Here is a 12,859-nt window from a genome sequence, read left to right on the forward strand (position 1 = left end):
TCAGTGGAGTTGCTATTCAAGAGAGATTAGGAAACATAACAGAGAGCGAGCAAAAGTAGGAGAAAGGCAAAGAGGTTTCTCACAGGCAGTTATTTATATGAGACACGATTCACTCAGCTATCCCATTGCCCAAAGACGTGACCCAACATTCTTTAAGAACCTCTCAGGGCAAGGACTCTGCTGTTCTATTCCAATCAGGGGCCGCTAGCCCATCCCCTAATACCCAACCCCCCACCTCCAGTTCTCCGTCTGAATGGACTCTCCCATTGTGAGACATGAACCCCCGCCACAATGAAGTGCTCTCGTTAGCCTTTCACCGCGCTAGCCCGACCACGCTAATTCCCGAGCGCTCCGCGTCTCCGCTGTCACTTCGCGTTTTGTCACTCGGTCACACGAAGAAGAGGAAGAACGGGATGAAGGGATGGTAGTGTCCCAATACGCCTCTCACCGCTCCCTCCCTTTTTTTTTTCTCCGAGCCCTCCACGGTCACCTCCCTTTCTGGAGCTCTTCTGAGATGTTTTGTGTCGACCGCTTTGGTTTCTTACATGTTGTCTGTAGGAGTATTGTGGGTTACTGTGGATTCCATTGAACAACGAGAGAGAACAAATACGACAAAAAGGCCTAAAGGCTACACAAAAAGTGGTAATCCATGGCGTTTGAAAGATCAATTGCATCATTTTATGCGAGCGCAGACAGTGAGAACAATCTTTATACACACGTTATCTGCGCAACTCACCCTATTGGGGGGGGGGGGGGGGGGGTTATGCAGTGACCATGGCGACCTGTGGGAGTGAGGGAGTTGCCAAGGCAACCGCCACACCCCTCACAAGCGGGCAGAAAAGTACGCGTGATTTCCAAACCCATGATATCTCCACCCACCCCCCCTCCCCTCTTCTTTCACATCCTCATCTTCTGTTGTTCTTTTTTTTTCTTCTTCCTTTTCTCCTCCTCCTCCCTCCAATAACCGGGCCATCTGTTTTAGATTAGGGGCGCCTGCCATGTCAGAACGCTTGCGTGCCATGTCTACCGCCTGGCCAACCAAAAAAAGAGAGAAAAATAGAGAGTGGTGGCAGGTGCGCCGGTGCAGGGGGCCCAGTACACCCAGGCCACGGCCTCCACCGCTAGGAACCCCCGCTATTGTTTGGTTGTCTCGGAAAAACAAAAGATGAACCATTCCGAGTCTAGCGTATGAATGACTGAGTCCATTGGATGGCCTACCCAGTGATGACGCAGGGCTTTCAGCCAATTACAAGCTGTTTCCCCAACGTTAACCTTAATTGTGTTCCGTCGCCGAGGTGAATGGATTTTCTTAGTGGAAAACCAGCGAGTTCGAGAGGAACCCGACCCCCAAAAAATCAACGTTGGGACTGCAATTTGTGAAGATGGTATTGAGTCAGTCCGTTCGTGGCGGTTAGCTCATCAATTGAGCCCCGTTTGTGTTCTATCAATAGCGTTTAGACAGGCTTAGTCAGGGCATGTACATGTGTGTGCCTTTCAGCTTGAGGGAAAACCTGATGCGTTTCTCAGTCTGAATCTGTGTCTTTCTGTGTGTGTCTGTGTGTTTGTGTGTGAGTGTGTGTGTGTGAGTGTTCTGGATTGTGCCTGTGTGCACATGCTTTTGGATATTTTGGACCTTTACTTACTTTTGGGGTACCGACCTGCTCACGTTCAACAAGTATATTGATGGTGACTCCACACCCTTGTCTGATGGGTTTGGAGTGGTGCCCCCTAAAGACAACTGGGTCAGACTGGAATGGGAGGCATATCCTAGATCCTGTGCCCGAATGAAACACAAAACAGCACTGTAAATACTGTACCTGAAAAGGATGGCCATTGTCTTTCGCGTTTTCCCAGATCAGGACATTGATGCTGCGGCAGCCATGATGTTGTTGAATACACCTGAGTCCCACGGGGTCTGTAAGTACTGTGGGGTCACATGACACAGCAGGCCAGGATCCGGCCGTCTGTCAAACTACAAATCCAATCACAAATAAGTGGGTGATCCCAATCTACTAATGGAAGTCAGAGAATAAGTGACTCTTTCTCTCTCTCTCCCTCTCTCTCTCTCTCTCTCTCTCTCTTGCTTTCTTTCTGGCCTTCCCCCTCCTCTCTCTCTCTTTCTGTTGCTGTCATCCAGCAGTGTCTTTCCCCAGGGTGTTCTAGCAAAGTCTATGGGAAAGAAAACAGTTTGTCCTGCTTCCATGTTTTTTCTCTCTTTTTGTTTTCTCATATCTCTGTCTCTCACTTGTCCACGCTTTCTCTCTCTCTCGCTCTGTCCTACTCACACCCCATCGTTTTCTCGGTTCCTCAAGCCATTCTGTTCTGCCAAATTTTAAACAAATTTTAATCTAAGAAAGCGTTTTAATAGACAGGCCCTGGGTGCGCACGTACACACAGATTTGCCACGGTGGTTTGTGTTTGTGTGGACACATGGGTTGGTTCACGAGTAGAGCAGCTTGGGTCTGTGGATGTCTGCCTGTTTGGGGTCTCTCCAGTTCCTGCCCTCCTCCCTATTCTTTTCATCCCTTTTTAATCCTTTCTTTGATGATTTTCCTGAAAAGGGCTATCTGGGCATTGGGGTCTAAGGATGTGTGTTTGTGTGCACTTGTATGCGTCATTAACAGTGTCCTTCTCTCTGTGTCTTTCTCTCTCATTCTCTCGCTGTCTCTCTTTCCCTCTCCCCCTGTCCAGTCCCTCAGGGAGTGATCCAGAACGGAGCCAGGATGAGTCAAGGTCTCTTCCCAGGAATCCCACCGCTTCCCATCAACCCCCTCGGCAGCAGGACAGCCACAGTCAGGTCAGTACACACCTGAACCTTCAACACAAACACACGCACACAAATTCACAACACCACAAGAGGCACACACACACAGCCCTGTCACACAATTGCACAGACTCTCAGAGCAAAAAATAAATTAAAAAAGGCACTTCCAAAACAGAAAAAAATTACAATTTGCTTGATGTTTGTTTGTGGAAAGCCTGTGTTTTTCTTTCCAGTGACAACAAGTCACTGAAGTTAAGAAAGCATACTTAAATGAATACTATGTGCTGTGCTGAGGGTTGTGAGATCTCCTGTCCCTATCTCAGACCAGTTCGGTGTGTTCCGTACATACTATGTGTACGTTTTTCAGGATTCATCAGGGTAAGAGAGAGTGAGAAGATGGAATTAAAATGGTGGACGAAAATCCTGTTTCTGTCCTAGGGGGAGAGGGGGGTGTATATAGACACACACACACTCACAACAGGTGTGGACAGAATGCAATTGCCCCAGGCCATGCAGGTGTGAACAGGTGTCAGCCACACCTGGAAACACAATTCCCGATGAGTTTCAAATGGGCGTTGTGTTTCTTGATCAAAGAGGCAGCTGACAGCTGGACACAGAAACAGTCACATCAGCTTAGCGACATCAGGCGGGCTATAAATTGGTACCGGCCCTTTGGTACTGTATCGTGTGACCCAATTAAAGAAGAGACTTCAAGAGATGGCACAAACGCTCTCCCCTCTGTCCTTCCGTTACGCACACACATCCCCTTGTTTTGTGATTGACTTATTTCCAACCTTTATACTAATCCTCACTGGGAACATGGACCTCCACGCACACCTACACAGCCTTCCCCACCCTGTAACGAAGGCACCTGCGAGACAACAGGAAGGTGACCTGGCATTGAGGGCGAGAGTGAGTGACACTGCATTTAGATATGAATTATTGAGCACAGTTTTCTTAGCCCGCTGGGCCTGTTGCCATTATTCATGAGCCCTAAATGCACCAGGCAGACTGCACCCGGCCAAAAGCACTCAGGTTCAGAGCTCTCAGACGTGCGGGAAAATGCCAGCGTTTGTCAGAGAAATCCGCAGGCCACGAAGCAGCGAGGTCTGATGGATCCGTGCCTGATGCTTTCGTTCAGGTGTAATTGGCCTGAAAGAGCGGACGCCTAAACGAGGGAACTGAACAGTGAGAAGAAAAAAAGAGAGAAAGTCAACTGTTTTATAATGCTTTTGACGTGATGGTATCGTAATCACACCCTGGTGACAGCGCAGGAACCAAATTTAGTTGAATCAAGTGGAACTGTAGCTATCGGGAGAATATTGACTCGTTTGAGGTCTTCACTATCATAGGCTGCGATACCACACTGCTCGTGGAAACATTTGCGCGCACACACACACACTGAATGGCAAACATATAAAGGCAATTTCCCCCGTAGCCTTTGCTTGCCATTGTCTCTCATTCTATCTCTCCATCTCTTTTTCTGTCTCTCTCCCTCTCTGTAGCGCCTCTATCAGACGCGTGTTGTCTAATTCAATTAGACGCCGATTCATTGATTAGCGTTAGCAGTCACGGCTAGCTCGGCTGTGCGTTAACCGGCGCGTTAACTGCCGACCGAGCCCCCATCTGTGTCTGTAAACATGCCAAGTCTCCCTGAGTCACACGCACGGAACTGTTAAGTGTGTAACATCCTGTTAGTTAGCGTGCTACTTATGTTTCTTGTCCCCCCCCTCCTACAATGCATGTGTGTACCATGCATATTGTTTAGTCTGGCGATGAGCTAATGTGTGTGTCGCGTGTGTCATTTAAGCGCAAATGAGAAGCACAGACCTTAGCGAAAGGAACACTGCAGGCATTACTCTTGTGGCTGCAGCCTTGTGTGTATGTACTGTAGATGTGCAAGTGTGTTTACAGTGTGTCTGCCTCTTTGTGTCCTCTGTCTGGTTGATTAAGAGTGACTGATTGAGTATGTTGCTGTATGTATCATAACACTGGTATCTCTTCGACTTTCTCTTTCCCCTACACAGGACAGTTTTGGTGGGTTGTCGGAAGCGAAGTGACAGTGAACCATCTTGCGACTCCCCATTGGTCAGCAGTGACCCCAAGGAGGACCACACCTACAGCACAGCCCAATCAGACGAGGGCAGCGACTGTAGTCTCCATGGCAACGAAGGCAGCGACACAGAAGAGGACGACAAGAGCAAGATCAAGAAGGAGCCCCGGGATTGGCCCATAGATATAGACTCCGCTTCTTGCCACACCCCCCAACTCAAGAAACGACATCACTTCCTGAAAACAAAGCTGCGACTGGCGAGCGATACGCTCCCGCTGAAAAAACGGCGTACGGAAAAACCGCCCGAAAGCGACGATGAAGAGATGAAGGAAGCAGCTGGTTCGCTGCTTCACCTCGCTGGAGTCAGAGCTTGCTTGAACAATATTACCAATCGGACGGCCAAAGGCCAGAAAGAGCAGAAAGAACCTACAAAAAACTGATTTGTGCTGCCAGAGAGACAGAGAGGGAAGATTTTGCTGAAAAGAGCAAGAAAATAAAACAAAACATCACTTTTAATATAGAATTTACGATTTCTTTTTTCAGGACATCAGGTGAAAAAATCTGAATGCTTTGTGGCAATATCAAACAATCACTCTGTTTTCCTAGCGTTGGTGTTAATGTTTTTGAGGGTTGATTTTCTGTTGTTGTTTTGTTTTGTTGAAAGGAGACTAAAGCCATAGCTGAATTTTTTTTTAAGACATTTCAGCTAAGTTACCAACAGGTTTCTGTTAGCTGAGAGCAAGGAGGGGGAAACATTGTTTTCTGGGGGAAAAAAGACCCCGCCATTACTAAGATATGGCCTGGATACATTGATATGGAACCATCATTGTCATTGATATCAAACCGATTGTAGGGGGTGCATGTTTAGCTTTGTTCAGTTATAGGAAATCCTTTCAGTTGCCTCACAGGCAAGTTACATCAGTGGGATATAGTAAAAACTATAGCACTGTAGTTATTACATATTTTTAACTGCCCACTTATTCCATACTAGTTTTAATAATGCGATGCAAATTCTTCAAAAAAGGAGTATTACAAAGTGCAAAAACAACTGGTATTAGTATCTAACAATAAAGTAATAGTATTATGCTGTCAGCAAAGACAACTCTTAACTTTTTGGTTTGTACATTGCAGTAAAGTATCTGGAGGGTAAAGTGTGAAAAAGCAGACTGCAGAAGTAACCCTGATGTTCATTTAAAATGAAATCCCTTGAAACTGTTAGCTTAGCCGTTGTTAGCATAGCCCAGATATCTGCCAGTGTCCCCATAAACAAATCCACAATAGCTTGCGTGTACATGTCTTTAGTGTGTCAGCATCTGGATGGTGCCAAAGAGGACGTTTTGGTCAACCCAGTGATGATGCTAGTAATTCCTTGACTGCCTTGTGTTTGCCACATCACCTGTCTTTCTAAGGTGCTGATACAATTTAGCCACCCAAATCTATGTAGCATGCCAAGGCAAAAAGAACAGTGATCGTTAGCTCTTGAAGTATAACTGTTTTGGGACAAAGGTCACTGGTATACAGTAGAAAAGGCTTAGTTGCTCTGAAGAAGTTCTCTTTAAAAATATAGTTATCAGAGTTAAATAAATAAAGAAGCCATAAGCTAATAGGCTGGCTAGTGCTTACCAGAGAGGAAGATAACCTCAGAAACTGCCTGTGTCCTTTTTGAAAAGCAATCAAAGTGAGTTAGAGTCAAAAAGTCTAAATGTATATGAAAATTGTGATATTTTCCCTGTGGCATAAAAACCTGAACACCTTGACTGGTTGACAAGGAAGCTACAGAGCCTGCCAATTTTATTTTTAGTGAGAGAAATATATGACTATGGATTTTGTGTTTATTTGTTTGTTTTCTTACCTACCCTCAACGTAATAAAGCAATTTCATCCATTCAGGATAACACTGTATAAAGGTTCACCTAAAAGCTTTTTTCCCTTCCCTTTCTTAATTTAAGCAATGTAGCCAGCAGGATTTTCCAAATCATGTTGCATGGGTTCTGTACAAAAAAAGAAAAGAAAACAGTTTTTTATTCTGAGAAAAGTTCACGTAAGGTAAATAATGTATTTAGCATGGAGCATGAATTATTTTCATATAAATATAGATCCTAGAGAGCAAAATGGTTCTGCCTCGAAGTTCTGCACCTGGTGTGGAATTCCTCTTTGTTGTTTTGTCTTAATATGAACTCAATTTATTTGTTTCTTGTCCTCACTCATCTTATGATTATATTTTTTTGTTGTGGACTCGGAAAAGATTAAGTTAACTTTCTTCAGGGACAATAACCCGGACTGTTTGCAAAAGATGTCTGCAATATTAGGATGTCACTTTTGGAGTGGAAGTGCGATCTACCACCAGATAGCTAATTTTGTACTCCTACCATACAAGGATAGCCCCAGAGTTGTCTATTCACCTGGCGGTCATGCTTGATAAGACAAACACAACAGTCCATGAAGTGTTTGACCTGTTTGTTCATTTGTTATTACTTAAGGGTTAAGGATGAAACATATTTCATGTGATTTCAAAGTTTGCACCTTGAAAGTTTTTTTTCTTTTTCTTTTTTTCTTTTTTTTTTCGCATAGCCATGCTGTACATTGTCTATAGTGTCAGAGGGATGTTGGTGAATCCATTTTCAAACCCATGTCATATAGGAGAACTGTGTAGCGAGTGAAGGTCTCCACCCCCCCAACCCCCCCCCCCCTTGCTAGTTCTTCCACCATGTTTTCTTTTTAAAGGCTTGGTACGTCTTTGATATTTCAGGGTCTTCCATTTAAAAAGACATTTTGGCTCAGTACGCATATTTGTGGTGTCTTTGCTTTGAGTTCTCTTTTTGTTGTTGGTTTTAACCATTTATTTTACTTTTCGGTTTTCAATGTCAGTATTACTCCGGCTACTATCAACTTGTTGCACATAAAACTCAGACAACAATACAGATTTAGTTTGACGGCTAATACAACTCTAGTGCATTATATTAACATCATTTTGCCGGGTTGCACTACGATGTTGAATTTGAGATATTGTATACGTTCAGTGCCAAAGCCTGTACAATTTTATATGAACCTAAAAATACAGCAGATACACACCTACTTGATGTGTACGTCCAACATAAATTTTCCAGTGAGTTGTAGCATGTCTGTCAGACGCAATATCTATAATGTTAAGATCATACTTTTTATTACACTACTTGCTGTGTATTGTTCAATGGGATGTTTTATGTTGTGTGATTATTTTTTTTTGCACTCAGTTGTTTTTCTGTGGCAATGAAATTCTGGTACATGTGCGGAATGACAAAACGTATCGAGCCTAGTGAAGACCTTATTAGAAAGTTGTCACTTTTTTGTTGTCTCATTGGCCTCCAAAGTAACGTCCTGCCCTTATCCTTTTCCTAGCAGATAAGATGCGGGACATGATAACTTTTCAGTGTGGCATGCATAAACTCCTTGTAATCTCCTCATAACATGTGACACGTAAAAGACATTAAGCATTTGTGTCTGTTTATTAAGCAACTTTTAATGTTAATACAACACTTCTAAGCACTATTGCTTCATAAACTTACATAAAAGTTTAAGTTGGACTTTATCTTCTCCTCAGTGTGGTCAATGTGATGAGCTTCTGTCAGTAAGACTGCCTGTTGTGTAAAATGTACCCTCTACTGATCAAAATGATGTATATTTCAGTTTATTCCCCTTAGTTTGTTACAAATACTGGGGATATTTCCTCCTTGTTTCACTACATAACTTTCCCTCAGCAGTCCCTTGGGTTCCATCATGTTTTAAAAATGAAAAAAGTGTTATTGAAAAGTATAGAGATATTGAATATATCAACAAACTGTTAATACTAGCCAGGCAAAAGTTCGGAAAGACTCAAATAGTGTTTCATTGTGTGCGTGTATATTTTGTCTCTATGTTCAACTGCCATTTTTTGTTTACTGTTTTACAAGGTTTGCAGAATATGTGATGAGTGAGCAATTAATAGTCAGATATACTTTCATTTTTGTTCACTATTTATCTGAGATTCCCAGAAAATACCTGGTAATCTTTATTCCCCCAAACTAGAAGCTTACAAACTTAAAATTCATTATAAATTGCCAATTACTTTTTTTTGGCCCCATGTTTGTTTCAGTAAATATTTAGAAATACAAAGTGATTCTTTGTTAACATGGCAACTGTAAGGCATAACAAAACACCACAAAGCCAAGTAGTTTGTAACAGGTAAATGGTGTATGATGAAAAAACATGCTACCAATCATTTTGTATTCTTTATGTGAACTGCAGTCTTGACGGCATGACCTTCCAACTGATCCGTTAATATGGAGACGTATATAAGTATGCGTTCTGTATTTCCTTGATGTGTAATCATATTGCCAAAGACAAATAACTTCATTGATTAATGTAAATATCACTTTGTCCATCAAGACGACAAAATGTTTTTTTTCTTCTGTTATTGCTGTTGTTGTTGTTTGTTTGTTTTTTTGTTTGTTTTTTTATTCTGTTGATTTCCGAAGAAAAAAAAACTACCATAAAGTTTCTGTGCTGTATTGTCTTCCAGTTGCAATAAAAAAGAACGCATTGCAAAATGATACGAGTAAGCCTTCATTCTATTATATCATTTATTTGCGAGGAACACAAAAAAGACTTTACCAGTAGACAAGTTTTCCTTCACCACAATATTTTCACAAATTTAATATTCTTAGACTGGTCCAGTGGAATATATTTTAGGAACAGTTTTGTGTATGGCCACACACAATAGATCCTATACTCTGACAAAGGCTTAAGTTTGTTGTGTTGGCCATCAGTGAAAGACATTCCGATGGGATAGGGTTATTAAAAAGGTAATACAGTACCATGTTTCAAAAGTATCAAAATAATCACTGATGTCAACAATTAAATGAATCACATCACAGTATGCCCTCTGTGGGTTGTGTTGAAGGAGGGAGGAAGGGTTGTTCTTTGTGTACGGCGTCCGAGACACACAATGAGATGTTTGCTTATGCCTCATAACCCATGGAGGCTATTTCAAAGCCTGTTTGTGTTGCACTATACAGTACATGCAGGACACCCTTCTAATTAGAGGGACAGACTTAATGATAGGCCATTTCAAGTCTCTCTCTCTCCCTCTCTTTTTCACGCACACAAACCACACAAGCACCACACCCTCGGCCGACTCAGTTGCTATGCAACGGCAGTAAAGTAAGGAGGAAAGTGTGCATTAAGCCTGTCACTGCAACAGCAGTTGCACTGCCTGCTGCCTGCATGTCATATCTGGCCCTTTGTTTTGCTGATTGTCTGTTTTTTTTGTTTTTTTATTACAACTGGCGCACGGTGCATTAAGAGTTTGGTTACAGTAGCTACTGTTTCCAGCTTTAAAGGATGATAGCTCAAATTTGTCAAAGCAAACATTCATGTGCCACTTACCTAGAATTTGACAGACATTACTTTTATCAAAGGGCTCTGCTTTTTTGACAAGGTACAAAGTGTCTCCATACTTTTTGTCTCCCAGAAGCCCCGCCTCTTTCGAGACGCTTGATTGCCCACGGGTCAACTCAGGTGCCTCCAGGGTGCCTCTATCTCTGGCAACACCAGTCCTATTTGGTAGGCCTTGTTGCCAAGGAAACAAACAAGGGGTGCCTATCATTGGAACTTATCTAACATTTCTTTCAGGATCTGTCAATTTTGTATCTTTTGTTTAGTCTGAAGTTCTGTTTGGTATTTTTTACTCCTGGTTGTCATAGTGACAGATGCTCAGTCAAAGGTGTGGAATTATTCTAGATTTTCCAGAACACATTTGCCCTACTCTTTAGTATTTATGTCACATAATGTGTAGACTATTAATTTAGTTATAGTACATTGTTGGTCCTAACATGTATTTGGACAAAGATTAGTTAGGACTGATCAAGGGTTCTCAGTTTCCTTCTCAGAGTAACCTAGGTAAGATGTCAGAATGAAATTATTCATTGAAAGCAACTGGGCACTTGTGTGTGCATGGGTTTGTGCATATTAGTTTTGTGTTTATCCGTATGGGTTTATTATCCACAGTAATTTGCCACAATCACTGTGCCCCAAAAACTCTCCACTCAGAGCTTATTCTCATTACCAAGGTAGCATAGAGGGAGGGAAATCAGGGATTGTTCATTGGCAACATGCCAAATCAATAACTCCTCCACATGTGAACCCCTCAGACAGAGATAATAACTTGACAAATCCGCCTCATGCGTCCCCATAAGTCAGTGGCGGTTCCCATAAGTCACATACAAATACACCAGCATTACAGCAAAGCTCAGGCATTAGGGTGCCTGCCGCTGAATACATTTGCAAGTCTCCACACCTGGGCGTAATCTGCCTCATTTGCATGGGGTAAGGGAGATCTGAAGAGAAATCGGAGGGCTTTGGCGGTAGCGATGGGAAAACATGACCTGACTTTATCAATAAGGGGGAAAGACTGGAGGTGTACATGGCAGAATGGTGAGCCAGTTAGCGATGACTTTCTTTGACAAGAGGTGTTTAGCTCCGGTGTATATATCTTCCAGTCTCATTCGAGTAGTTATAGAAAAGGAGATTTTGATGGGATGGCAATGCAAAATGAATTGTCTCAAATATCATTCATGCACCCCGCTTAATTGATACACCCGACTCAATTCCTGTACAACCGGTTCGGCTCCTCTCTGTGCGAGACAAATATTCTTCCCACTGGAGCTTCAGTTTGTGGAGGAACCATGGTGCAACGGTTTACATTCCTCTAGGGAAGGAAACTAACGTTGCTTGTCAACGAGAAGATAGACGTAGATAAATCAAGTAAGTCAATGGAGCAAAAATCTCTGGAGGTCAGGAAGAGGCTTAACACTGCAGTCAGGCTTGATGAAGAGAGAGATACAAAGTAGCTGATAAGGTACCTGTTTCCCAGGCTGAATACAAGTAGACTCTTATTCTTCTGCTACTGCCTTGTTGTGGGGATGTGCAAAGAGTGCATTGGGATTTATTTGTAAACCTCTGACTTATAGACCCCTTGGCCTTTTGGAATGTATAGAATGGAAGGCGTTCAGGTGGTCAGCTTGTGGGCGGTGGAAGTTATAGCGTGTTCCTCTGCAGCTTGTAATGATGATGCATTGTTGGGGGGGGTGGAAGAACCATATCTATGTTTGAGCTTGATTGTTCACTTTTTTTGTCGGCTCTTATTACCTTGGCAGGAAAAGGGATGTGTGCGCACTGAACGTGTGCCTGTAACTGTGTGTGCGTGTATGTGTGTGTGTGTCTGTGTGTGTGTGTTGCAATGGTGTGAATCAAGTTGAAGAATGTGACTGCATGGCGAGTGGGGGTAATGAAGCTGGCATTTTCTGTTCTGGCTGTGCTGACAAAGCACCTGGAAATGCCAGCCTGCGTGACACCCATTCTCTCACTCTCTCTCAATCTCTTTCTCTCTCTCTCTCTGGCCTGCCCTTCTCCACTCTTCTGTACTTCTCTCTCTGCCCGTTACAAATGAGCCTGCGGTAAAATTAATGTTCTGTAACCGAGCGGCTAACTGCAGGTAGCCCACTTAGCTTGCTGCCGTGCTAATGCCCTTGCTCTTTCATTAGGAGTCTACCAATGGCACCTGGGGGAAAGGAGGGCCCAGCAGAGCAAGGGATGGGGGAAAGAGGAGGAGAGAGAGAGGAGAGAGAGAGAGAATATCCCTGTAGCTCCTCTGTTCCTGTGAAACGTATTGGGAAAAGATCAACAGAGATCTTTAGTCTTTGTTGCAGTCTTTCAGGGCCAAGTCTAAGTCAAGTCTCAGGTCCCTTTTGGCAAGACCTTTCTGCCTGCTGCTGGTTAGGTCTAAACCTGTGTTTCAGTACTCCATACTCATGAATGAAAGCGCAACAGGCTCTATTGAATTCAAATGTTTTCCTAATTTAAATGTAGATACCCAGTTACAAGACATATGAAAAGAAATGTGTTGTATTTTGGGCAAGATGTCTCCATGTGACTCAAAGGAATCAGAAGGGAGGCGGGAAAAAAGCGTTTTTGGAAGAGAGACTGGCGAACAGTTGGAGACTGGTGGGGTCCATTGATCTCTGCTGC

At 43.1% G+C, this 12,859-nt stretch overlaps 1 protein-coding gene across 1 annotated transcript in view; it reads left to right on the forward strand.

Annotated features, from left to right (window-relative positions):
* The window catches only part of foxn3 (forkhead box N3), a gene marked incomplete in the record, with an annotated part of 26,652 nt that extends 17,274 nt beyond the window's left edge, over window positions 1–9,378 (forward strand). Inside the window, 2 exon segments of the mRNA XM_067243580.1 lie at window positions 2,692–2,797; window positions 4,792–9,378. Of these exon segments, the coding sequence (XP_067099681.1) occupies window positions 2,692–2,797; window positions 4,792–5,257 (572 nt within the window).
* Window positions 9,379–12,859: the final 3,481 nt, after the last annotated feature.

The sequence above is a fragment of the Osmerus mordax genome, chromosome 9 (genome assembly GCF_038355195.1).
Source record: "Osmerus mordax isolate fOsmMor3 chromosome 9, fOsmMor3.pri, whole genome shotgun sequence".
NCBI classification, from domain to species: Eukaryota; Metazoa; Chordata; class Actinopteri; order Osmeriformes; family Osmeridae; genus Osmerus; species Osmerus mordax.